This window comes from Apis cerana, linkage group LG10 (genome assembly GCF_029169275.1).
Source record: "Apis cerana isolate GH-2021 linkage group LG10, AcerK_1.0, whole genome shotgun sequence".
In the NCBI taxonomy this organism is placed as follows: Eukaryota; Metazoa; Arthropoda; class Insecta; order Hymenoptera; family Apidae; genus Apis; species Apis cerana.
Window position 1 is genome coordinate 10,135,399 of NC_083861.1, and position 27,660 is coordinate 10,163,058.

A 27,660-nucleotide genomic window follows, 5' to 3' on the forward strand; every position below is an offset into this window, starting at 1 on the left:
ACAAGTGATATACATAATATGTATATATCTTATAATATATATCAGATGACATATAAGATAGGTCTAATATTTAATGAGATTTTATGTATTTTGAAATACCGATCACGTAAAAAATTAAATGTTTAATATGTTTTTTACGATTTATAACTATGAGCAAAAATTATATTCAATTCAATCAAAAATTAAAAAAATTGATTTTAAAAATAATTTTTTAATATTATTTCATAAATATTCTCATTATATTAGATTGCATTCTTATTTTTGACTGCTTTGAAGATGATAAATTAATCAGATATCAAAACCATCTTATGGGATCTTATAAATTTTATAAATCAAGAATAAAAAATAGTAAAAAAAAGACAAGTAAGATAAAAATTCAGGAAAATATCATAAATAAAATACAGAAAGGATAGCAAATAGGAACAGAATAGAGATGATAGGATAAAGATAGGATAGAAATTAACTGTTTTCAGTGCCAAATATATTTTTAAAAATATTCTTAAAAATATAAGAGATGAACTTGATCCTCTATTCTTATTTTATCTTATTTTACAGAGATGTTGGGATTCAAGTAGGCGCTAATAGTCAATTCTTATTTCTTATTATTTGTTATTTATTCTATGTATTATGTACTTATTCTATATATATTTTTTTTATTATTTTTAAAATTAATATCTTACAAAAGTAAATATGTAAAAGAAAAAATTAATTTTAATAATTAAATTTAAATAAAATAATGAAAAAAATGATAAATAAAAATTTCTGTCAATGTATTGGATTAAAAATATATAGGTATGTAAAAATATGTAAAAGATAGGTATGAAAAAGATAAGTTAAATTATAAAAAAATTTCGCATGCTATATTTTGTCGAATGTTTTTTTAATACAAAATTCAAACAAAAATTTTTTGCTAAAATTTGATGCCAAATTTTTGATTTTTTATTAGAATCATATAATTTATTAGCATTTTTTTAGATTAGAAATAAGCATTTTTTTTAATATTTTTAAGAATAAGCATGTTTATGTAAAGTTTATATATATATTTATATTTATTTATAAAATTTTTATATTTTATAATTATTTTTTGCAAATCATTTTTTTATATTTAAAACAATTTTTTTTCAAAAATTTTCTTAATTTTAGAAATATTTATTTTTTATGACAAAAACTGCTATTTTTTATTAAGAACAATGTCAATTTGTTAATATGAATTTGTTTGAATAATAGTGCCATCTTTTCAGGAAACTTTCTTATTATCGATTATATATATATAAGAAGATTTTATGTTTCTCAAAGAGATGGTAGTACTAGTAAAAGACCATTAAGAAGCTTATTTTATCGTCGGTTAGCGTTTATCAAATTTGAGGATTTTTCAAGAAGATGGTGCTACTAGTTAAATGTGAAAAATAATATCTTATGTATCATATATATATATATATATATATATATATATATATGTATTTTTGTATTTTTATATATATAGATAGAAACTGATATAAGGAAAATAAATATTTTATATTATAAATATATATATATTTTTATAATATACGCATAGATATATTTTTTTTATGAAAATTAGTAATCCAAAAATTAATAAATCATTATTAAATTATATAAATATATTTTTCATCAATATGTATTTAAAATATATTTCTAAATTATAAAATACATTTAATAAAATAAGATGCTATCGTTCAACATAATTAATTAACATCTAAGCTTAACATTCTGTGAGTTAATATGGCTTATTGAATATCTGGAGATTTCAATACCCGATGAAGAAATATTGAAACACATTCAATTCCAATCATTGAAATTTCTTTTTCTTATATTACTTATAACTATTAATTGCATTATTTAAAAAATTTTTGAAAGAGAAATCCTTGTATAACAATAAATACATACATATATATATATATATGTACGAATATATTCTAAAACATTATTTATCCATACGCCTGTAGATATGCTACCATTCGATTTCCAATCCGACAGGTGCCACCACCTTGCGGAATAATTTGCGTAATTCTAGTTAGTTGGATTTCAGTAGTGTATTAAACCAAAATAAATAAGATGTTTGAATATAATGTTTGAATAATTTTGTTTTTAATTACTTTTAATTTATATTGTTTTAGGAAAGAAATGACATATTTTCTTTTAATATATTCTCGTTTTAATTAACATATGTTATTTAATTTTTATAGTACATTATAAAGCGTAGGGTCCGAAATTAGATAGATACATGTTTGTATTCATTACAATTGTGTGTTCCAACGGTTTCAGAAAGCGATTGTGTTGACTTGTGAAGAAGAAGGGGATTTTCATGTTAGTTCAGTGAGCTCACGCGCGTCGAACAACAATCATCGACAATAGTACGATTCAAAAATCTTCGATGTCCAAAAATGGCGTTTCTTGGATAGTATACTATCACATTAAAATTCGTTCTAGTTCTGTTAACAAGTGAAACAAGTCTTTGAAAGGAAAATCGTGTAAACTGTATGGAATATTGGAGAAACGATTTCTTGAGAGTCCATATCCAGGAGATTGCTTCGCAAAACAACGACGTAAATATCAGTTCACATACCAAACATTCTTACGTCTTTGGTTGTGTGAGTGAATATATAAAATAATTTGTTTTTAAAACAATTACTTCAACAAAATTAAATGTCATTTCTAATATTCAAGTTTTTTGCATATTAATATATGAAATTATACTTTTGTGTATTCTTTGAATAAACCTATCCCAAATCGCGCTCTTTCGATGAAGATTCTGATTGGTCAATTCATTGATTATTGACCAATCAATGAATTCTTTTGTAAAATTTATAATTTATATTCCAAAAAATAAAATCTATTATCTTATAATAATTTTGATTGATTATAAAGTTTATTTGATTAAAACATTTAAAAGCAACAGATAATAAAAAAATTAAAAAAATTGTAAATAAAGTGAAAGTGCAAAAAAAAATGAATTTCTTTTATAGATACAAATATGTAATGTCGATATTATTATTTGCACTTTATTAATGTTTTCCACGAAATGATAAAAAAAATCATAGTTCTCATGTTTAATTAATTTTTTCTAATATAATAATACAATATAATATCTAATTATAACATCATATATATCAAATATAAATGATTCTTATTCATTAAATACTTTTTGAATAAAAAATTATTATGGTAAATATTTAAAAATTATTTTAAATATTTTATTTTGTGTATTATTCGGTAAATTTAATTTTATTTGTTTTATTTATGTTATATTTCTCTTTTGAAATCAAATATTGTGGTATGATTAATATATCTCCAAAAGAATTAAATTCCTAAATTAAATTCTTAAATTAAATTAAATTTTTCGATTAATATGAAATCAAATAATAAAAAATAGTGATCAATAACATTGTTCATCAACTTCAATTGTATCATAATATGCAATTGTTTGCTTACTTCAGTGAAAAATTTTTACACACTTACGCAAGCTTCACTGGTTGGACAAGGTTTTGAGACATAGTGATGTCATAACATAATGTAACGTAACAAACTAATTCTTGTGACACGTGTAATTGATGTTATATTAATATATCATATTAATAATCTAACGATGTAATAGTTTGATTGTCTGTATTTTTCGCAGATAAGATTATAAAAAAAGAATGGTTGAACTACAATATTATTTCTACGCTTTCTTGTTTCCTTTCTCTTGACTGTAACTGTAAAAGATTTAATGTATTCGAATAAAGTAACAGAACGTTAATTATCTATTTTAAGGGATGCAAACTATATATGTATTAAATTTCATTAATTATTAAATATTATCAATACTTTCATCATAAAAAATTTTCTTAATAGCATAAATAAATAAATTTTTTACGTGAGAAATTAATCTCATTATCTTCAAGAAATATCATAATATGCAATTTATCGTTTTATTGATCTTTTATCTTAATTATGTATATAATATATTTTCTATTATTCATTAGATCACTTGATCTATGGATCATTTAATTATTTTGATATTATTATTATTTCACTTGAACACAGTTACATCTTTTATCTATCAATAATATCTATCAATATTAAATCGATAATAAGAAAAAATTTTATATTGTATTTATATTATATTATTATATTATATAATATAATATTACAAAATAGAAATAAAAATGGAATCGACCGAACAATTACGACCGGAAGAATTGGTGGGATTAGTAGCCCGATCTGCTGAAGGTACAGCAGCGAAAGGAATGCCTATCAAAGGACATGAAGATCTATGGGTAGAAATTCAAGCGAATACTTTCCGAAATTGGGTGAACGAGCACTTAAAACACGCAGTTGATACTGCAAACAGTCCTGTGATCGATCTTGTTGAAGATTTTCGGGACGGTACACGACTTTGTGCTCTCGTCGAAGTACTTACTAAACGACGTTTACCTCGATGGAATCCCAGACCTGCAAATCAACATCATCATTTAGAAAATGTTTCAACAGCTCTTCAAGCTATCGAAGCTGACGGTGTAAAACTTGTTAATATCGGTAATGTTATAATATTTATTATTTATATTTTACTTATATATAAATATTAATATTAATTATACATAAATATATAAATACTTTCAAGGATCTTACTGCATTATTTAATAAATGATTTATTATATTATTATATATTATAATAATAACTTGATTGATTTAATTAATTATTACATTATAAATGTATTTTACACATAAATTATATAAAATATATTTTTTTATATAAAATATTAAGCAATTAAAAACAATAATTAAAAAATTATTTTGTTCAATATGTATATAAAAGATTACTTGATAAATATATATATATATATATATATATATATATATATATATATATATACATATACATATATTTTGTATCTTTCATGTATTATGAGTCATATTACGATAATAAATATAGAAAATCGTCGCTAATATTATTTTAAAGTTATTATAAACTTATTTTAAATTAATCATTAATATTTCATTTGGTAGTATTATAGACAATACATTACATTTAATAATATTTCTAGTACTATTTCTAGATTATAATAATTTATTTAATTATAATTATATTCCTAAATATTTTAATAAAGTAATAATAATAAAAGTTATTTTAATTAATGTTATTTTTCACAATAAATAATATAGTTTTTATATTTTTTGCAAATCAAATTCCGAAATCATTGCCTTTTTGTGAATTCTGAGTGATTATAAGATCATAATCTAGTACTATTATACAATTATTCTATTTTAATTAATATACTATAATAACAATTAATTTAATTCTTAATAAATCCGAATATGTAATAAAAATTAGCATATAAAGAAACTTTGATTATAGATAGATTATAAAAAATTATAAAAGTTTCTTTTTTGATAGAAAAATATAATTAATTTAAATATTTTATCCTTAAATTCTTTTTTCATAGGTAATGTAGACATCGTCAATGGTAATTTGAAACTAATTCTTGGACTGATATGGTCACTCATTGTAAGATACCAAATAGGCAAGTCCAAGTTCCCTCCAAGGAAACTTATGCTGGCATGGCTCAAGGTCAGTATACGTAATTATATGAGTAACCTTGCTATATCGTAAATTTATATTATATGTTTTATATAATTATAATATACATACATATATTTTAAAAAATATGTATAAAATATAAATTTTATAAATTAAGAAGATTAGAAATTATTTTATTTTGATTTATTTTACAGACAGTTTTGCCAGAATGTAGAGTCAATAATTTTACTACAGATTGGAATTCTGGTGTATATCTAAGTGCCTTACTTGATTATTGTCAACCAGGACTATTTCCTCATTGGCGACGGCTTGATCCGAATGATAGGTATATTCGGAAAATTTTGATCTTTTTAAAATCATTTCACAAATTGAAAATTAAACATTCCATAAAAATTTCATATCAAGCGTTTACAATTGCCGAAAAGCTATGGAGATTTCAAAACGTGAATTCGACATACCTATGGTACTGGAACCAGAATATCTTGCATCGCCATATTTGGATGAATTATCGGGAATGACCTACTTATCGTACTTCATGAAGGAAGGTTCACCAGGTTTTCATGCAACATTACGATGGGTTAATTCTCAATTATCTCATCATCCAGTACAAAACTTTACAGTAAATAAATATTTCTTACTCCTCTTTACATATGAGATCATATTAAAAAATTTTTCTATTAAGTTTGAATCGTTTTCTACAGACTGATTGGAATGATGGCAGAACTTTATGTAGTATTGTCAGGAATTTAGGAGGATCTGCTCCTGCTTATGATAAAATCGACATCGATTCATCCATGTGGGAACATAATATACAAATGGGTAATTATGATATGCATTTAGATCATTATTTATTACCATATATTTTGTATTTAAATATCAATTTATAAAATTATTTTTTTTCTCTCTCACACACACACACATATATATATATATATATATATATATATATAATGTATAAAATAAAGAATTTTATTTATTTTATATTCTCTGAAAGGTATTGATGGAGGCAAAAAATTAGGTGTAGAACCTATTCTTAAAGCAAAAGATATGGCAGATCAAAATGTAGAACATTTAGGCGTTATGGCATATGCAGCATGTTTTCAATGGGTAAAGCCTCGCCCTCAAACAAGCAAACAAATTGTTGTTCATATTGATAGCACTTCTGCAAGAGTGCAACAGCCGGTTAGTTGGATAATGAATAATTAAGAAATTTTTTCACTCAATTTTTTAAAGTATTCTACATATATTAACAAAATTTCTGTTCATTATTTAGGCGCATTTCAAATTAGAAATTCTTACCAAAGAAGTAAATACGAGAGAAGTACGTGGTGAGGTAATAAGTCCGAGCGGACGGATAGAATGTAGATTAACATGGAATGGAGTTCATGGAAAAGGAACTTTCATACCTATAGAAGTTGGAATGCATAAGGTTTAATTTTACAATTCTAGATACATTATGTATAGCATATCATTTAAATAAATTGATACACAAAATTCGTTATTGTTTGCATTACAGTTAATGGTATATAATGACGGAGAATTAGTAGATGGATGTCCCTATTATTTCAGAGTTTTACCTCCCTTAACCAAAATCAAATCACCTGGTATGGATCCTTGCGCTATAGGATCTATCGTTGAAGTTCTAGTCAATAGTTACGGTAATATATCTAGTCAATTATATGATAATTATATATATACATATTGAAATAAATAAAAAATTATTTATAAAATTATATTTTTAGGAACTAGTCATGATGGCATTGATGTTACTGCGTGGTCACCTACTGGAAGATCACTATTGTGCCCTGTTAAAGAAAACGATGGAGTACACACTGCAACCTTTCAACCTGATGAAACGGGAGAATGGAGTATTGCAATAACGCATAAAGGAAATCATATACAAGGTGGCCCATTTACATGTTTTGTATTTGATCCTAATGGAATAAAGGTATCGATTATTATATATATATATATATATTCTCATTTATTTCCTTAAATGTCTATCATATTCGATAAATATTTATAGCTATTGGATACGGAGGGTGCTTTACCCGGACAACCATTTTCATTTACTGTCGATGCAACAGGAACTGGAGGTCTTGGCGACGTAATAATAGATTTAGTTCATGATAAACAATCAATTCCTTTTAGAATGGAAAATTCTAGACACATGCAATATCGAGTTTCATTTGTTCCATCAGAATCTGGAAAGTACAGAGTTTATATATACTTTAATGGTTCTGATGTTAGAGGTTCTCCATTTTCGATTCGAGTGGGAACTCAAAAAGGATCAAAAAGATCAAAAGAATCTAGTTTCGATAAAACAAAATTATCTTCACTGGAAAGGCGAATGAATGATTTAAATGTTTCAATGGAAGCTGATCGATCAAGTCCTCTTCTCAAGCAGAAATCTTATTCTCCCAATACATATAAATTATCTAGCCCAACTCAACATATACGTGAATATTCTCCTGTACATCAAACTACCTCTGCTTATAAAACATCGAATTATTTGGAAAATTCTAGTTCGACGTATCATACATCAACTTCGATCAATCATACTCGATCTCCAAGTCATAGTAATAGTCCAATTTCACGAAATCTTCATAGTCCATCTATGATTAAAGATACGAAAGAAATTTATTCTACTACATATAATCATTCAAGATCTCCAACTGCACAAAGTCCTAATTTTATGAAAGAATCTAAAGATATTTATACATCCAATACAACAAGTACATCTCGATCTCCAAATCCAAGTCCAATACATGGCTCAAGATACTCACCAGTTATTAAAGAATCACGAGAAATTTATAGTTCGGGATCCTTAAAGAGATCTCGGTCTCCAGATCGAAATTCAATGGCATATCGAAGCGCGACACAAAGTCCTGTCAATAGAAGTTTCAGTCCAAGAAACAACGACAGAGATAATAGTTATAATAGGAAAGATTTTACAGATAATGGAACAGTTGATACCAGTAGTAATGTTAGAGTATCTTCGATGGTTGGTGGAACATCTAGAAGAGATTCATGGGATGCTATAGAAAAAACAAAATCTTTATTATCTTACGGTAGTTTAGAATCCCTTGCTAATTTAACTAATAATTCTGCTATGGTGGAAAATAATTCAAATTATTTTAATAACAATTATAAACAAGATTACAGTTCGAAAAACATTTTGCAAACTCATAATAATTCTTCCAATTTGATTCAGAAAGTTTCAACCTCAGAATACAACATGTCTCAAAAATATAACAATGAAAATCACAATATTCGCACGCAAACGCATGGAATTCTTAAAAATAAAAATAATAATTATTATAAAAATATGGATATCACAGATGGAGTTCATGAACGGTATTTTAATAATGTAATTTCTAGTTCATCAACACAAGATAGGAATTACGAATTTGTAACTGGAAGTGCATTAGAGACATTACCGATTCATAGACCAACTACCTTTACAATCGATCAAAGTATAGATACGAATAAAGTCACTGTTAATGTTTGTGGTAAGTTTTCTTATTATATAGTATTGTGTTACGTAATAATATGATATATTATATATTTTTATATATATATTTATATATTTATATGCGAGTTTAGGTCCAAGTGGCAAAATAATTCCAGTACAAAAATCAACTCTTCGAGGTTTAACATATTCAATAACCGCTCAAGAAGTTGGAGAACATATTATTCAAATTTTAGTAAATGGTCAACATATTCAAGGCTCACCTTTCAGGTTCATAATTATTTAAGTTATGAACAAAAATATAATCATTTCAAATTTAAAATTGAATTCTTTCTTATTTCAGATCACAAGCATATAATGCTCATGCTATTCAAGTTGGAAACATTCCGAATGGTGTTGTCAATCAACCAGTAGAATTTGAAAGTATGTATATAAAATTATATTTATTATAAAATAAAACAATACATATTTGAAAATAAAACAAACTTATATCAATATATGTTTTTAATATTTTATAGTTGATGGATCCAATGCCGGATCTGGAAATCTAGAAATCCTTGTAAATGGTGGTCATGTAACTAGTTTTGTTAGAGCATTGGGCAGTCAACGATTTTTGGCATCATTTGTACCTCATGAAGCTGTTGTACATCTCGTAGAAATGACATTCAACGGTGAAATTGTTCCTGGTAAGTCTCCATTTATTTGATGTTACTTTATTATGAAAATTTATTTACTTCATGCATTGCAATAACTTTAAAAAAATAAATTCAATATAAAAATTTCGAAAATAATATAGAATATAAAATAAAATTGTATATATTTTTGAATCTAAAATATTTAATGAAAATAATTTTTTGGAATAATAGTATTATTTTTGAACAATTAATTTTTTCAATCTATTTTAATAAAATATTCAGAATGTATTGTTTGAATTTTTTTTAAATTAATATTCGGTAAATAAATTTTAAAAAAATATTATCTGGATTTTGAATGAAAATTATACTTAATTTTTTGTTTTATTTTCATATATCATATATAATACATGCGTATTCGAATCAACAGATTATTGATCAGGTCATTGACTTGCGATTTCACGCATCCACGTGATGTTCCACTGACACATATACAACGTCATCATTTCCTTTCCTTCTTGACTTTTTTCCTTTCATTTATTGTCTAAATTGTTGTCTAAGTATAATGAATAATATTCTTATTTAAATAATTTTCTATTTTTACAATAAAATATCATACAATTGTATTAGATAATAAATAGAATTAGATAATTAAAAATTTATTTTTATTCATTTCTAATTAGAATCAATGGAATAAATAGATTGAAAATGAAGTTATCATAAATGAAACTTTAAGTAAATCTATACATTACATGTGGTCTATCAATATTATAAAAATCATTTGGATATTTTTCTTATATTATTTTAAAGATTATAATAATTCTTCAAATTAAAAAAAAAGATACGATTAACATTTAAAAGTAAAAAAAATATTTAAAAGTTTATTATTTATTGATAAGATCTATATTATTTAATATTTTTAAATAAATTTTAAATTTTATTTAAACAAATTTTTTTACGTATCAAATATTAATGTTTTGTAAATTAATAAAAAAGATTTATATGATTTCATTAATTAAAAAAAAATATTATAAAAATGTAGGTGTGGTCACTAAAGTCTTTATATGCTTGTAGACGTATTTGGTTAGAAGATAGTTGGTTTCTTCCTACATAAAAATAAATTTAAATTCATATAACTGCACATAATTTAATTATAATGAATATAATTTTTGAAATATTAAAATTTACGCTAATTAAACAAAATGACGTAAATAATTATAATTAATTGCATAAAACAAAATATATTTTTATTTCTTCAACACAATTAAAAAATTTTTTGATACTATTTAAATAAAAATAATAATTTATATATATAATTATATATATACATATATATATATATTATTTTTATGCAATCATTAATAATATCAAATACAATACCTTGTACCGTTATTATTTATCGAGAAAAAAATATTTGCTATCGTTTCTATTTTATAGATAGTATGTGAAATAATTATAATTTTGCTGCACATAAAATAATTATTTTATTTTTTATTCAATTCTTTTTTTCATAAATCTATTATTTGAATTAATCTTGAAATATATATAAATAAATATGAAGAAATATATATATAAATATAATATTTTGTATATACAATTTTTGAAATTTAAATAATGCATGAAAATTATTAGAATATGTATTAAATTTGAAAATTTCAATCATATATATATTAATTGACATTAGAAAAAAAATTTTTATTTATAAAAAAAGTCAATATATTATTTTTATTAGAGATTCAAAAGAAAATTAATACTTAAAAACTTTAAATTTTATAATTTGAGAAAATAAGAAATTGAACTTATATAGAAAAGTATAATATGTTTCCAAATATCAAATTTCTTTTTTATTTATTTTCTTTTATTTATTTTCAAAAATTTAGAAAATAATAAAATCAATAAATATGAATCATTATTATTTATTTATTTTTTATTATTATTATTTTATTTTTGTATTTTTAAAAAATTTGTACTATTTTATCACTGAAACTTTTATGTAACATATTACTTTTATGCAAAAATGTATAGTCATGCATTAAATTATATTAATTTTAATTTATTATTATATAAGTAATGTTTTAGTGATCGCAATATTATCAAATTTAAAAAATTTTTTTCTTTATTTTTTATTAGTTGTATTTATGTGGATTAATAATAATTACCGAAAAAATTTTTTAAATCTTATAACGAATTCCCTTCCGTATGACCCGTTACGTCGGAGAATGCAGCGATTCAACCATAGTCCCTTCAATATAACTCTTATTAAGAATGTAGTGCAAATAATTTGAAATTAAAAAAAAACAGTGCAAATAATAACATTAATAGGCTAAAGCAAATAAAAGATGTCAGTTATTATTAAAATTGTTTTTCTATTCTTTATATATATAACTTCATATTTTTTATGTAAATCAGAATATAATGAAAATTAATAAAATATTATAAATTATATTAAAATATTCAATTTCAAATTAACCTATTATAAGAAATGTATACTAAAAATATATATTAAAATAGAATTTCTATATGATGAATTATAAAATATGAAAATGCAAAATTACCAATACCTCAGAAACTATGGAGTTTGTTTAAAGAAAAAGTCGAACGAACTTGATCGTCATGGAATTATAATGTATGAAAGCCACATTCCTTACATACATTTAAGTATTGCATTCTAATATTTATTTAGTATAGTAAAACATTGAATAGTATAAAATTAAAATTATAAAATTGAATCGCGATACTTAAAATATTGCACTTTTTTGATATCAGATAATTATTGACTGATGTTAATTTTATAGAGTTACACTTTTTGATAATTATTTTAAAATAATTTCACATTGAATACAAACAGTGAAGTTTCTATTTGTGGCCGACCTTAAAGTATCGAAATACGCAGATCAGGTATCCTGCGAACGTATACACCATAGCCGGTTGAACGAGCAAGAAACGGATGGGAGAACATAGTCGTATCGTGTCCATTTAAGGCCCTATACTGATTTATATTATAAAATTAATTTCTAATGAAAGTAATGTATTTTTTTAAATAAAAAATCATCAAATATAAATAAGAATCTATAAAAATCTAATTTAAATTAATGTAAAATTAAATATATGCAAAAAAAAATATAATAAAAAATTGTTGTCTATATATACCAAGAAACATACGGCCCTGATTTTGGGCCTAAGCAGCAATCCAGTAGTAGCAGTTACACCCGTTCCGTCTCTTGACTGTGTGTCTATCGTGAATCGCGACTTGCTGACGTTTCTTCATCAAGAAATCGAAACTATAAAATTCTTTAATTTTCTCGATTATTTGAATTTTAATTTGTTCTTTGTTTTTATAGTTTTAAAATTATATCAAAATGAATTTTCAAAGGAATCATTTGCAATTAGTTTTCAATAAAAATAAAATAACTCTAATCGAATTAGTGCACGAACGACTGTGAAAACATTCAATACCTATCTGTTCATACTTATGGCCGAGATCGAAGTGTATTCCATAATGGAACTCTATTATTGACTGATAGATTTGATTCATGTGTTCCATTTTCTATATTTTTGAATTTAATATATTTACAATATAATTGAATTCTAAATTTTTTTTTTTAAGTTTTTTAGAGTTTTTCAGGTTTAGTTTAAAATTTAAAATAATAAAGGTAATCCAATTTTTCGTATTTCTATAAGATTAAAATAAATAACTACTTTTTTATCAAATTTAAATATAGTTAATCTGTTATTTTTTCTACAATGTTATTTTTGCCCAAAATTCATGAAAATTATTTTTATACTTGTTAATAACTATGTTTCCTTATACAAAATATCTTCAAAAATTAAAAAGCAGCTGGTTTGAATCATGTTGTATTGCTATTAATTTAAAATTTTATTCGATATATATATTTTATTATATACATTTTATATACATATTTTAAATAAATTACTTATTTAAAAAAATAGAATGCATTATATTAAAAATTATTTGTAATTTAAAAATTGTTATATTTTAATATTATATATATATATATATATATATTTATATAAAATATAATAATTGTCATAATTTCTATAATTCACATTCCATATACTTTAATGCATATTAATAATCTTATTATTTAATTGCATATACAGTTAATATTTGACTAAATTATCAATTAATAGGGTCACCCTGGCGTGTGGGCATTATGCCAGTACCAAAAATGTCAGTGATTGGAGATTCCATAAGATTGGTTCCTGCTGGTAGTCCAGCATTTTTTGAACTTTCTGCTCTTGGCTTTAATAGTAATGAAATTGATGTACAAATTATAAGTAAGTATCTATTTATAAATATTAATTTTATTACACTTGAAATCGTTGTTAGTTTTTTTATAATTAAAATATAATTATATTTCTAGCACCTTCTAAAAGATATATACAGGCAAAAATTGATGAAGTATCAGGAAGATCTGGAGAATTTCGTGTTGAATTCACTCCGATAGAAGTAGGTAGTCATCTTGTAGAAGTAACCATTGCTGGACAAAAGCTACCGGCAGGACCACTAGTTGCTAAGGTATACAACAGCAGTTTGATTCAAGTTACTGATGTCCCCAGTGCTGTTGTAGGACATGCCTGCCAATTTAGAGGTAATTAAAGATAATTTGTAGAAGAAAAATTTTAATGTGTATAAGTGCTTGATTTTTGTTAATTTTATAGTTGATGCTAGTGCTGCTGGTGAAGGACAACTTGAAATTTCTATAAATGAAGGAGAAGTACCAAATCATGTTCAAGTAGTTGGAGGAGGACGTTGTCTTGTTTCTTTTACACCAGAAATTGCTAAATCACATTATATTGACATAAAATTTAATGGAGAAGCTGTGAAAGGATGCCCTTTTATTTGTAATGTATCTGATACTAGTAGAGTAACATTAAGTTTAAATCATCTGGAATTAATTCCAGTGGATCAACCTGCTAATTTTCATATGGGTGTTGATGGTAGTGGTAATGCAGAACTTGCAGTTTCTGTAAAAGGTCAGTAAGAATATGCATTAAAATTTTTAAATATTATAGCAACATATAATAATTTTAGGACCAAATTGTGAATTACCTGTCAAGGTAACTGGAGATATAAAAAATGGTTTTACTGCAGAATTTATTCCAAGAGATGTTGGTATTCATTCAATTAGTGTTGAATATAATGGCCATGCTGTAAATGGTACACCATTTTTAGCAAAAGCATTCAATGCAGATAAGGTATTAATTGGTCCTGTAGCTAGAGGTAGTGTTGGCCAACCAACACATTTTACTGGTACGTTTTAAAAATAATCTTTAAATATAAAATATATATTTTTTAAAATATTTATCATCTTTTTTAGTTGATGCAAGTCAAGCTGGTGAAGGAAATTTAGAAATTACGATATCGGCTCGTAATCAAAACATACCTACTCAAGTCACGCCACAAGGAAATGCTCGATTTTCAGTTAGTTTTGTTCCATTTGAAGCGTGCGAGCATATAATTAATATAGCCTTCAATAAACGAACAGTACCAGGTTGCCCAATTATAACTCGAGTAGGTGGTGATAGTCATGTAACAGTGAGTGGGCAGGCATTAAGCAGTGCTGGATTAGGACGACAAAGTTATCTTACTATCAGTAATGTTGCCGGTAGCTTGGAAGATTTAGAAGTTAATGTTGAAGGTATGTTTATTTTTCTTTTGTTATTAATATTTCTTTATAATTGTATATTAATACGTGTATGCCGCATGTATACTTCTCAATTTAAAATCTTTACTAGTTGTTATTGCACAAATATCACAAATTTCACAGAGACATTATATTCTTTGTTCAATATTCTTTTATACTTTGTTTCAATTTAGTATTTGCATATAACTATTGCATATCAATTTTGCCAATATATATATATATTGAAGCACCTTTTATGTTGTATCTTCTATTTAATTATATTTGTTATTTAATTAATAAATTTTGTCTGTTAGTTATGGTGGAAACTTGCACGAAGTTCTACTTTTTGTGTTTGTTTGTCTTGTTAATCTTTAGCTTGAGAGCAATTCTCTCTCTGTTGCAGGTCGGCCAGCTTTCAGACTACGACATTACTAGACTTCTCAAACACAACTAATTTCATTCTAATTAATTAATGGATTATATAACTGGTGGTGGGTTTTAACTTAACATTTTCTAAAATTGTTGCATAGAAATAGTCTTTTATTTTGTTTTCATGTTGTGGCTCATCTTAAAATATTATAAAAAAGTTGATTTTATTTTTTAATATGTGATTATTAAAACAGTCACTTACTAACGCTTTCCAATTTTAATATCAATTATTAAATCTTAGTAAGACATATTTTTTGCGTGATAGTCATCTTTTAATGGTGCTAATAAATATTATTTCAACTCTTAAACATTAGTGCATATAACTATAGGTTTTAAATGAGTAATTTGTCTTGCTTTAGTCAATGTGCCAATCATTTATTTGAATAATATTTAGCTATTAAATTTAATATCAACAATGCAAAAATCGATCTCTTATGATTTTTAATTCTTAAATTTTCATATATTTTGCTTGAATTATTTTTTCATATAACTCCTATATAATACTTTAATAATTAATCTATTAATTTGAATTTAATTACATTATAAGTATACTAATATTTTATTGAATTTACATTTACATATTTCAAATATGCAATTCTATCATAACAATATGCTTATATTATATATATATATATATATATATATGTACACACATATTATTATATATTATATATATATATACTGTATATACATATATATATATACATACTGCTTTTTTGAATTAGATATTGCTTATTATAATTAATGATCTTAATATCAGAAAAAACTTAATATAATAGATTGCACTCTATTCTTTGCTTTTGGTATCCTTGTGATCTACTCCTAGTAGTTGGCTGACTAAATTATATTAAACAACTAACCAGCGGACTTGATAGGACCCAATGGACAGGCCGTACCCGCTCAAGTCACTGACAACAAAGATACAACATGCAGTGTAGCATTTACACCAAGAGTAGTTGGAGAACATAGAATTTCAGTAAGTCATCGGAATGTTCCTGTGATTGGCAGTCCATTTAGCTGCAAAGTATATGATGTGACTGCTATTAAAGTGAAGGATGCTAAACATGGTGTTATTGGAATGCCTGTTACTTTCTTAGGTATTATTATTATTATTATTGAAATATATTAAAATATAAAGAAAATATATATAAAGAAAAATATTTTTTGATTTCTTTCTTTTTCTTTTTTTTTTTTTCTTTTTTTAGTTGAGACTAGTCAGGCAGGACCAGGAAATCTAGAAGTGACAGTAAACGGAGGTCGTGTACCTACATCTGCTCAAGCTCAAGGACCACATACGTATGCAATATCATTCACGCCTCGTGAGCCAATCGTACATACTGTGGATTTAAGATTTAATGGAGAGGATGTACCTGGTAGCCCCTTTAGTTGTCAAGTATATAATGCTATTATTTTTTTCTTCTAAATTTGAGATATGTATATTACAATTATTTATTATTATTAAACATTAGGTGAGTGATACAGCAAAAGTGATAATAACAGAAGGGCTTGAAAAAGTATCTGTAAATCGATTAACAACATTTACAATAGAAGCAGATATATCATTAGGAACTCCTACTGTAGAAGTTCTCTCACCAACTAGAGAAAGCTTACCAATACATGTTAAGCAGAGTGGTCAAGGATGTTACACTGCAGGATTCACACCTAAAGATGTTGGTATGTAAATAAATAAATGATTAATAATTACAAAGATATTTAAACAAAGAAGTATATAAAAATTTTAGGCGATCATAGTGTTGAAGTGAAAATAAATGGATTACATGTAGAAGGTAGCCCATTTTTAGTAAAAGCTTACAATGCTGATAAAGTAAAAGTAACAGATATAAATAGTGGTATTGTTGGTAAACCAGTTTTCTTTAGCAGTGAGTAATAGTTTTTATTTTATTTTGTATATTGATTTATGTATGTTATCTATCGATTAATTATTTTAATATATATATTACATCTTTTCTTGCATTTTAATCTTAGTTAATGCTAGTCAAGCGGGTGCTGGTAATCTTGAAATTATTGTTGCTGTAAATGGTAAAAATGTACCGAATTACGTACAAAGCGAAGGAAATGCAAAGTTCAGAGTTAATTTTAAACCACAAGAAGCTGCTGTACACAGTCTTAGTGTTCGATTTAATGGAGAACCTGTCCCAGGTATAACAAAAATTCATAGCTGTACAAATTAAATATGAAAAATTCAATTTTTATTTTTAGGTTCACCATTCAGCTGTAAAGTAGTTGGTGCAGGTCAAGCTATAATTATTGGCCATAATCTAAAAATGGGAGCAGTAAAACAATTAATGTCTTTTATTGTGGATCCACAAGCTCTCTCAACAAATTGTGATGTAATCGTAACACCGCCATCAAACATATCACTTCCTATTACAATAGAACCTGTAGATGGAAAATATAACATCAGTTTTGTCCCCATAGAAGTGGGCAGGCATAATATCAGCATTTTAGTTGACAGTGAACATGTAAAAGGATCTCCATTTGCTTGCAATATTTATGATGTTACAAAGGTAATTTATTTGAAATGTTTAAATTTATAATTTAGTTAAAAAATTTTTTATTTATTTTATATTTATATAGGTACATGTATCAGGTCTTATGGAAGCATTGTTAGGTCAAGCTACAACATTTACTGTTGATGCTGCTGAAGCTGGTGAAGGCACATTAGAATTAGTGGTGAGCACAGAGAATAATACAGTTAAAGCTGAAGTAGTTGCTTGTGCTCGTGGATTATATGATGTAACATTTGTTCCACAAACTACTAGTACTCATTATGTTAATATCAGTTTCAATGATGATAATGTACCAGGTCTGTTAAATATTTTAATGTTTCTTTTTTAAATTAGTTATTGATTAATAATCACGATAGTTAATAATAAATTTAATAATGTTAAATTTGTATCATTTACTAGGAAGTCCATTTAAATGTCCAATTATTAGTACAATGTTAGATGGACCATCTATGATTCGTGTTGGAAATACAGCATACATGGACTTAGAAATGCCAGGATTAGAAGGACCTGTTTCTGCAGAAGTTACAGGTAAAATTGTATTTTACGTATTATTATATAATTATTATATAATGCACTTTGTAATATTAAAATTCAATTATATATGTAATATAGGTCCTGATAGTATAATTATTCCATGCACATTGATGAAATTATCACCCAATTTATATCGAGTAGAAATTCGAACACGACAAGTCGGTACTTACAGCGTAATATTCAGTGACGGTCATAAAATGATTAGTTCTCAAACACTTCAAGCTTTCGATTCTGGAAAAGTAACAATTAAAGAAATATCGGATGTAGTTTGTCATCGACCAGGAACCATTACAGGTATATAAATTGTAAAATATAATTTTAAATATTTCTATTAAAATATAAAATTTTTTTATAGTGATTGTATCAAAAGAAGCTGGTCCTGGAAAATTAACTGTAAATGTACGTGCGGCTGGTGCTGATGTTGATAGTGTAATTAGAGAGGGAGAAAATGGTCAATATGACATAATTTTCCATCCTACACGAGCTGCTCCTCATAAAGTTCATATAAAATATAATGAAGTTCATATATTGGGTATAATATATTATCTATTTTTATTTATTTAATTATTTTTTATTATTTTTAATTATATTATTTGCTATATCATTTTTTGTAGGAAGTCCATTAGATTTGACAGTTCGTGGTCCTACTGGAGGTAGAGAAGTCACTGCAACTGGATTAGGATTATACCAATCATGCGTTAATAAAGTAACATCATTTACTATTGAAACTTTAGGAAGTCCTGGGAAAGAATTTGATGTAGTAATCAGTGGACCACAAGGTAATGCAGTTCCAGTTCGATGTTATCAACATCGAGATGGAAATTTGCTTGCTGAGTTTACTACAAATACTGTCGGTATGTAAAATAAAAACACAAATAACGTTAATAATATACTATAACGTTAATAATAATAATAATTTTAATAATTAAAATATTTTGATTTTATCAGGTACTTATAAAATTGACGTTTTACAAGGTACAAAACCAGTTTTGGGTTCACCTTTTTTTTGTCAAGCTTTTGATGTTTCTAAAGTAAAACTACAAGAATTAGGACCAATGACAGTATCAGTACATGATCATATCGTTTTCAAGAGTATGTATTTTAAAATAATAAAATTAAAAATTAACTTCTCAAAGTGAAATTTTTATTATAAGCGTATAATATATAATATATAAATTGTTATAGTAATAAAAACAGATGCTGGAATGGCAGATTTGGATGTAGTAGCAACAAGTCCATTAGGTCAAGAGCTTCCATTACAAGTTACTCCACTTAACGATGGTGCTGAAATGGTTGAATTTTCTCCTAGTGTACCTGGTACATACATGATTAATATTACATATGGTAAGATATATGTATATATTATTATAAAATATTTAACTTTTATAAAAACTATATTATATTTATATTTTTATATTTAGGCGGATATCCAATACCAGATAGCCCATTAGTATGTACAGTTGATGCAGCTGGTCAAGCTCGTGCAAAGGGAGAAGGTTTATTAAGTGGTCATGTAGATAAAACAGCGCATTTTATTGTCACTGGTACAAGAAGTCCGCCGGCAGTTCAGGTATTTATATATTAATATATAAATTATTATATATTAAAATATAATATATTTATATATTATATAAAAAAATGTTTAATTTATTATATTACATTTTTTTAAATTTCATTTATATCATTTTGTAGGTAGATGGTCCGGATAGTGTTTCGAAAGCAGTTATTGAAGCGGGAGCTAATCCAGGTACTTGGAATGTATCTTATATTCCTACTGAAGCTGGAGTATTCGATATTAGAATCGTTTCTGCTGGTCAACAACTTCCAGGATCTCCGTGGCATCCAAAAATAATAGATACAAGAAATCTTCGCGTAATCGGTTAATATTATTATCATTATAAAAATAATATTAATAAATTTTTGAAAATATATTTCTTTTTTAAGGGGGTTGGGCAGCTGTATGTGATGATGTTGGACGATTAAAAATACATCCATCAAATAAAATTAGTTTTGACACTGCTGAAGCTGGACCTGGTGAACTTACTGGGAAAATAGGAGATCATACATTATCTTTTGAAATGACATCAAATAATAGATTGAAACTTATTCCACCAAAATTAAATGGGGGGGAATATCGTTTAGAAATATTCTTTAATGGTATATCTTTCCCAGGTGCTCCAAAATTAGTAATTGTTCAAGATGTAGAGGTAAGATTGAATTTATATTATTGAATTCATATACTTAATTTAGAAAATTAATATCTCTGTTTAGACACCTATACAAGATACAAGTCGAGTTTTATTAAGAGGAAGAGGACTAACATCAGCAAAATGTGGAGAGGAAGTTAGTTTCACAATAGATGGTTCTCAGGCTGGTACAGGAACACCAAAAGTCCAACTTTTTTCACCAACTAGTGAGCTTAATGTAATGTTACAACATTTAGGTAAATATATTGTTATCTCGTTAATGTTAATAAAAAATTTCTTTCATTTTTTAGATTATATTTTTTTACTTTAATTATCATTTTATATAGGAGACAGCGTTTATCGAGCAAGTTATATACCATTAACTCCCGATCCTCTTTTAATGACTGTATCTTGGAATGGAAGACAATTGAAAGGTTGTCCTTTACAAATAAATGTAACAAACGCAGCTGATGCATCTCGAGTTATTTGTTCCGGAGATGGATTAAAACATGGAATAGTCGGTCAAGAAATAAGAAGTTTTATTGATACAAGACGTGCAGGTCCTGGTATGTATTATGATTTCAAAATTGTATATTTATTTTTTATGCAAATATATGTTAAAAAATAAATATTTTTTTATATTTAGGTGAATTAACGGCTCATTGTGTTGGTCCGCATAAAGTAGCTTACTGTGAATTATATGATCACGGTGATGCAACGTTTACATTAAATGTAAAACCTCAAGAAGCTGGACGCCATGCATTAACAATTAAGTATGCTGGAGAACATGTTCCCGGTTCTCCTTTTACGCTACGTGTTTCTGGAGCACCGGATGCTTCAAAGGTAATTTTTTTTAATTTTATCTTTATAGAGAATATTTCTTTTTTCAATTAAAAATATTATATTTGAATCAAGAAAATAATTGAAAATAATTTATTTAATAATAGGTTCGAGTTTATGGACCAGGAATTGAACATGGAGTATTAGCAACATTTCAATCACGATTCATTTGTGATACTCGTGGAGCAGGAGCTGGTCAACTTACGGTGAGAGTTCGTGGCCCTAAAGGAGCATTTAGAGTAGAAATGCAAAGAGAAACTCAAAAGGATCGTATAATACTTTGTCGATATGATCCAACGGAACCAGGCGATTATAGAGTCGAAGTTCGTTGGGCAGGCGTCCTCGTACCTGGTTCTCCATTTCCCGTTAAAATTGTCGATACTCAAGATGAATTATTAATGTTGACACAGGTATAGTTAAAATAATAAAAATTCAAATAAATATTTAAAATGATAAAGAATTTTACATCTTTTTATTATTTTTAGAATGGAGATAATTATTCAACAGGACATCATACTATTGCCTCATGGCGTGGATCACAAGCTATATTGTAAGGCCATTGCATATAAAGTTGTTATTATTTTGTATGAACTAATAATATATTTTCATAATATATAACAAATCTGTAACTTATCTAAAATGTTTGCAATAAAAAAATATTTTGAGACAAATTTCTTATATATTATTTATTCTAAATATATAACATATGTATATATACACCATAGAATAAATTTTTTTTTGTAAAAAATAAGAATTACTCCATTTGTAAAAATTATTATAATTAAATTTGCACTATGACTTTTTTTTCTTTTCCAATTTACTAAGTTCTCTGAACACATGTTTCTTCAATTCTTTTTGTTTGCTGAGTTTTCGTGCTTCTGCAACAGCAATTTGTGCTTGATGTGCTTCGATTCTTCGTTTAGTAGCTTCTTTAAGTTGTTTTTGTTTATAAGCATAATTGGTTTTAATCATTTTCATAAGTCTTGCTATATTTGCTTCTTTTGGTTCACGTACAACAGCTACTCTGCCATTTTTAAAGTTTGGTTTGTATTTATTAGAACTTGGCGTTAATTTTGGTTTATCTCGATACGGAAGTTCTCTTTGTAAGCTTCGAGGAATAGACAAAGGTTTAAATACTTTTGTTGTTCTTTCAATAGGAGTATACATAGAATCTTTATTAGGATGGATATGAATATTTTTTTCTCTTTTTAACTGTCCAGTTGTTTTCATTCCTTGCCATTGATTTTTTTCTTCAAGGGGTAATAAAAGTGATGTAACAGGATTATAAAATTTTGGAACATCAACTTTATACCAAGTACGACAAAAAACAATATCACTCAAAAGTATTTTATCTTCAAATGTTGCACGGAAACATCCTTCTGGCTTTGATACGGCTTTCTTTATTTGACCACGTATTCCTGATACAGTTTTTATTTTAGCACCCTCAAATTTTGCAACTTCAAGTGGTGAGTTAAACATATCCTTTATAAAAGCTGTTTTCTTATAAATTTTCATTGGAACACCAGTAAGCTTCAATTTTTTCATAATCTGAGTACTTTTGTCCATTTCTACAATAGAACCAGTTGCTGCTATTCTAAAACCTGATATTCTAGTTGCAACATCTTGAATTGCTAAAACTCCTGTACCTTGTGGTGTAATAGGACCCCAAAAATGTGCCATACAAGCAACATGTTCTGGAGTATATTTTAACATTCTATTTCTCAAATTATCTTCTAATTTAGAGAAGATTGGTAATGTTTGAAATCTACGCCAGCCTACAGAAAATATAAGCGGGTCTTTACTTTTTAGAATCTTTGAATACCATCGATGTTTTTTTATTCTTGTTTGTACATATCCTATGTTTTCTTCACCATGTAAAAGTCCGCCAATAATTAATGGATATGTGGGATCTAAATTAGTAATAAGTTCACATGGTACAGTTTCAACTTCAACACGTACATACATGCCTGGACGATAACCTTCCAACTGTACTCTTATATTGTCATCTATACCCTCAAATTCTGATTTATTTAGATTTGCTTGTCTTTCAACTTCTAGTTTTAACTCATCATAATATGTTTTACTTTCACTATTATCATACTCTAAATCAAATTGCTCTTTCAATTTTTTCTTTTTTTCCAAAAGTTTTTTCTTTTCTTCTATTTCATCTATTTTTGATTCTTTTGTCATTTTAGTTTCATGTTTTTCTCCAGTTTCTAAATCTTCAAAATCTCCATATACTTCTTCATCATTTATGTCATCTAATTTTAAAAGTTCTTCTGCATCTTCAGATTCTTTCCATTTCCCAGTTACAAAACGATTCATTACAAGCATTTTATTTTCTTCATTCAACCAATCCCTTTGAGCTTCAGGGAAAAATATATATTCCTCTTGATTTTGTAACTCTCGTAATTGTATCTTTTGTTTTTGTTGTTCTTGAACTACTCGAAAGATACCACCTATTTCATTATCTTCCTGTTCGACATTTTCCACTTTTTCATCTTCTATTTCCGTATAATTTCGATCAAATACTCCATAAACAATTTTCATAAGATTTTTATTATTTCGTTGATGATTTTCAAAATTTTGTTTAGCTTTTTCAATTAGATTTGTTTTCCATTTTATTTCATCTTCAATTTCTTCATCATCCTCGATCTCGCTATCTTCTTTCATATTGTCAATCTCAATATTTTCATTTTCTTTCTGCTCGGATACTTCATATCGAAATTTAACTTCTTCTTCTGAATTATCGATTTCTAATCGATCTCGTGAATCTTCATCACTAAGTTCATCAAAACTTTCATCTTCATTATTTATTTCTTTTTTTATTTTAACCGAATCTGAATTTAATTGATTGAGAGTTTCTTTGATCTTATTATTTATTAAAATATCCGATTCTTTGCTTAAAGAATGATAAATATTTATATCATTTGAATTTTCTTTTATAATAGATATATCATTCTCTATGTTATTTAAAGAATTTTTTTTCCTTTTAACATTTTGAGATAAGTAGATTTTATTTTTTCTTTTAGTACCTTTCTTTTCATGCATTTCTTTGATTTTTTCATTTCCTTCATTTAATTTTGTATTTTCAATATCATCATCATCATTCTCATCTTCATTTATTTGCTCTTGATCACTATTTATTTCATCATCTTCATCTTCTTGATCAGTATCATTTGACATGTCAGAAGATTTTTCTAGTAATTCAGAATCAGGGAATAAAACTTTCCTCCTAACTCTGCCTTTATCAATGATTGTTTCTTCTCTATAAGTATTCAGATCTTCATTTAAATCTTGTGATTTTATTGGAATAGCATTACTAAATAATTGTAATTCACTGTGTTGTAATTTTTGATCTAATGTTTCTTGAGTATCCATTAAAGCTCCGATCAAACCTGTTTCTTCTTCTTGATAAGAATGACTACCACCCAATTCAACATAAACAGCATCTTTATCATATACTATGCCACCAACACCAGAAAATGGCGCATAAATTAATCGTTCCTTTTCTACTAATGCTCGTTTTTTTAATTCTTCTGGCAAAGGACATGGATCTGGTAAGAAAGTAATATCTTTAATTTTTAAATCTCCACAGCCAGGAATATGTATAGATGTTTCTTTGTTTAGTGGAATTCCTCTTACATATCTATAAATATTATAAAATATAAGATTTATATTGAAAATTTAAAATATATAAAACATAATGTAAATTTTTACATACCCATATAAACTTATCGTCCTATCAATTTTTGGATTTTGTCTAATTAATTCTGGAGATGTTAAATCTTCTACTCTATCAGCCAAAATATAAGAATGCATGTTACGCCAAGTTAATGGCCTAAATTTCATAACAGAAATAAATCTAGCTAAATTTTTTACTTCTGTGCGTAAATATTCTCCATGAATTAATCCAGACAGATAAAATAATTTTGCTCCAGCATAAACTTCTGTCCAAAATCTCTGTTTCAATGTTTTTTTTATTCTTTTTAATTGCTTAACATTTTTTATTAAATCTAAATGAGTTAAAATACCCATAATTCTAGGCATACCATGAACCTGACAAATATTTAAAAATTCAAATATTTCCATCTCAAAACCAAAAGATGCATCTATTAAAAGCAATACTAGATCTGCTATTTTAGCAATGTCTATCATACTGTTTATATCATTGTTGCATTCTATGAATGTAATTCTTCTTTTTTTGCCAGAAACAATAGTAACAGGACCAAGAATATTAGTCAATGGTTGCTTTACATAACTCTTAATGAGACATTGAATTACTAAAGATTTTCCAACTTTTGGAGGACCAACAACAGCAACTAAAATAGGAGGTGGTTCAAGAGGCGTTCTATCAACCAATGGTATATGTTGCTTTTTTGTTTCAATATCTTGTTTCCGTCTAAAACGTCTTTCTGCTTTAACAGCAGAATTAAATGTAAATGCCTTCGGATTTTTTTGTTTATCTGTGAGTTCTTGAACATGTTCTTTCTTTTCTTTTAACTTTGACCGTTGTTTTGGCGACATCGCTAAATATCTTTAAATATAAACAATATATCTTCAGAAATATAATATCTCACGTCGTAATTCTTATATAATACTGTAAATATAAATAATGCTATATTAATTATAATAATTATTCCGTAATTGCAGATTTCACTTTAATGTAAGGTTATCGGTAACATTCTTACTTAAGTATTTACTTTCGATTGCCAACTTACTAGCATTGCACTTAAATTTCTCATATATATTAATGTATATTAATAAGATGCAATATTTAAAAATATTTCAGTATTAAAATATTATATAATTATTTTAATAGTGAATAAATAATATAATTTGCAATGGAATATTAATAATATAGACATAAACGTTTATCACGTGGTGACTATGAAAATTGACATTTATTATCGAATAATTTCATTTATCTGTTTAGTTTATTATAAAGAGATTATAAAAGTTATAATTTGAAAAAAATAATCTAATATTTTCTAATCATTTGTTAATAAAATATTACAATAATAGTTAGAAAAATTTATTATTGACTTAATATTACTGAAAAATATTTTATAAAATTTCACATTATTCATTTAGTACTATCTTTTTACCGCTAGATGGTTATAGTATTCTGTTTTGATATAATATTAAATTTTATTTTTATTTAATGCAATTTTTCAAAGAATTTTATGAATGAAGATCTGAAAATTTTTATAGATAGAATTGTATCATTTGAAAACAAAAGAACAAAGATCAGGGAATTTATATATTAAAACGGAATATCATTCATGTTATCGTTATTTCCCTTGGGTCAGACGGTTCTAGATTTCGATTGAAAAGTCATCGATCAAAGGTATTTTAATTCATACAATAGCCGATGATGTAAAATTTGGAGATATGATCGATCGTTGTTCAGTGTTCGGGGCAATGAGCTGGTTAACCGAATGCAACGCTACATCACTCTATAGAAGTAAAAATGAACAAAATTAAGATTTAAAAATAGAAGTATTCCGCGATTGTTCCGGTCTGTCAAATCGGTTCGTGACAGCTGTCATCTATGAAAATCACGCCTAAAAAAATTGTTTAATATACGACCGCAGATTCATGACGGTTTGCACAGCACTTGTTTTCAATTGAGATATTTTGAACCACAGCGAATTACTGTGACGATTGGGGTGGCTTTTAAATGGGAGTTTAATTTTAGGGTGTGCACATTTCCATTCAACTTTACAAATGTATATATTCATTATATCAAGTTAATTAAGTTATATTTTCCTATCTTTTCTTAATACGATGGAAATGTATAATGCTTTTTCTTGAAGATTAACGTTTTCAATATAGATGAGAATCAA

The 27,660-nt window shown here is 26.0% G+C and overlaps 2 protein-coding genes and 1 long non-coding RNA gene across 9 annotated transcripts; 1 reads left to right on the top strand and 2 right to left on the bottom strand.

The window, feature by feature from the left end:
- Positions 1 to 2,155: 2,155 nt before the first annotated feature.
- LOC108003027 (filamin-A) lies at positions 2,156 to 22,482 on the top strand. 6 transcript variants are annotated; one of them, XM_062080301.1, is made up of 40 exons: positions 2,156 to 2,609; positions 4,159 to 4,536; positions 5,445 to 5,569; positions 5,734 to 5,864; positions 5,945 to 6,158; positions 6,241 to 6,358; positions 6,534 to 6,721; positions 6,813 to 6,968; positions 7,056 to 7,197; positions 7,282 to 7,487; positions 7,566 to 9,051; positions 9,146 to 9,281; positions 9,355 to 9,434; positions 9,530 to 9,697; positions 13,796 to 13,942; positions 14,029 to 14,256; positions 14,327 to 14,641; positions 14,700 to 14,918; positions 14,986 to 15,306; positions 16,584 to 16,817; positions 16,926 to 17,113; positions 17,190 to 17,394; positions 17,463 to 17,600; positions 17,707 to 17,880; positions 17,941 to 18,248; positions 18,319 to 18,547; positions 18,651 to 18,779; positions 18,864 to 19,079; positions 19,141 to 19,317; positions 19,400 to 19,639; positions 19,734 to 19,877; positions 19,971 to 20,129; positions 20,207 to 20,355; positions 20,478 to 20,664; positions 20,730 to 20,992; positions 21,057 to 21,228; positions 21,319 to 21,537; positions 21,618 to 21,814; positions 21,919 to 22,221; positions 22,297 to 22,482. In XM_062080301.1, the coding sequence occupies exons 2-40, from the start codon at positions 4,167 to 4,169 to the stop codon at positions 22,363 to 22,365; spliced, it is 8,850 nt and encodes a 2,949-aa protein (XP_061936285.1). In that variant the 5' UTR covers positions 2,156 to 2,609; positions 4,159 to 4,166; the 3' UTR covers positions 22,366 to 22,482. The 6 variants fall into 6 exon arrangements, 4 of the variants coding, with proteins under 4 accessions (XP_061936285.1, XP_061936284.1, XP_061936286.1 ...); XM_062080300.1 differs by having other exon boundaries at positions 2,156 to 2,564; XM_062080302.1 differs by having other exon boundaries at positions 2,156 to 2,564; positions 16,596 to 16,817.
- LOC133666771 (uncharacterized) lies at positions 12,288 to 13,306 on the bottom strand. The gene is made up of 2 exons (XR_009831403.1): positions 12,794 to 13,306; positions 12,288 to 12,632 (listed from the first exon to the last, which is right to left on the bottom strand). It is a non-coding gene; the product is annotated as an uncharacterized LOC133666771 (long non-coding RNA).
- On the bottom strand, positions 22,261 to 26,909 carry LOC108003029 (ribosome biogenesis protein BMS1 homolog). 2 transcript variants are annotated; one of them, XM_028669287.2, is made up of 3 exons: positions 26,533 to 26,909; positions 25,536 to 26,411; positions 22,261 to 25,460 (listed from the first exon to the last, which is right to left on the bottom strand). In XM_028669287.2, the coding sequence occupies exons 2-3, from the start codon at positions 26,336 to 26,338 to the stop codon at positions 22,604 to 22,606; spliced, it is 3,660 nt and encodes a 1,219-aa protein (XP_028525088.2). In that variant the 5' UTR covers positions 26,339 to 26,411; positions 26,533 to 26,909; the 3' UTR covers positions 22,261 to 22,603. The 2 variants fall into 2 exon arrangements, with proteins under 2 accessions (XP_028525088.2, XP_016920576.2); XM_017065087.3 differs by having other exon boundaries at positions 26,503 to 26,718.
- Between the last annotated feature and the right edge of the window lie 751 nt (positions 26,910 to 27,660).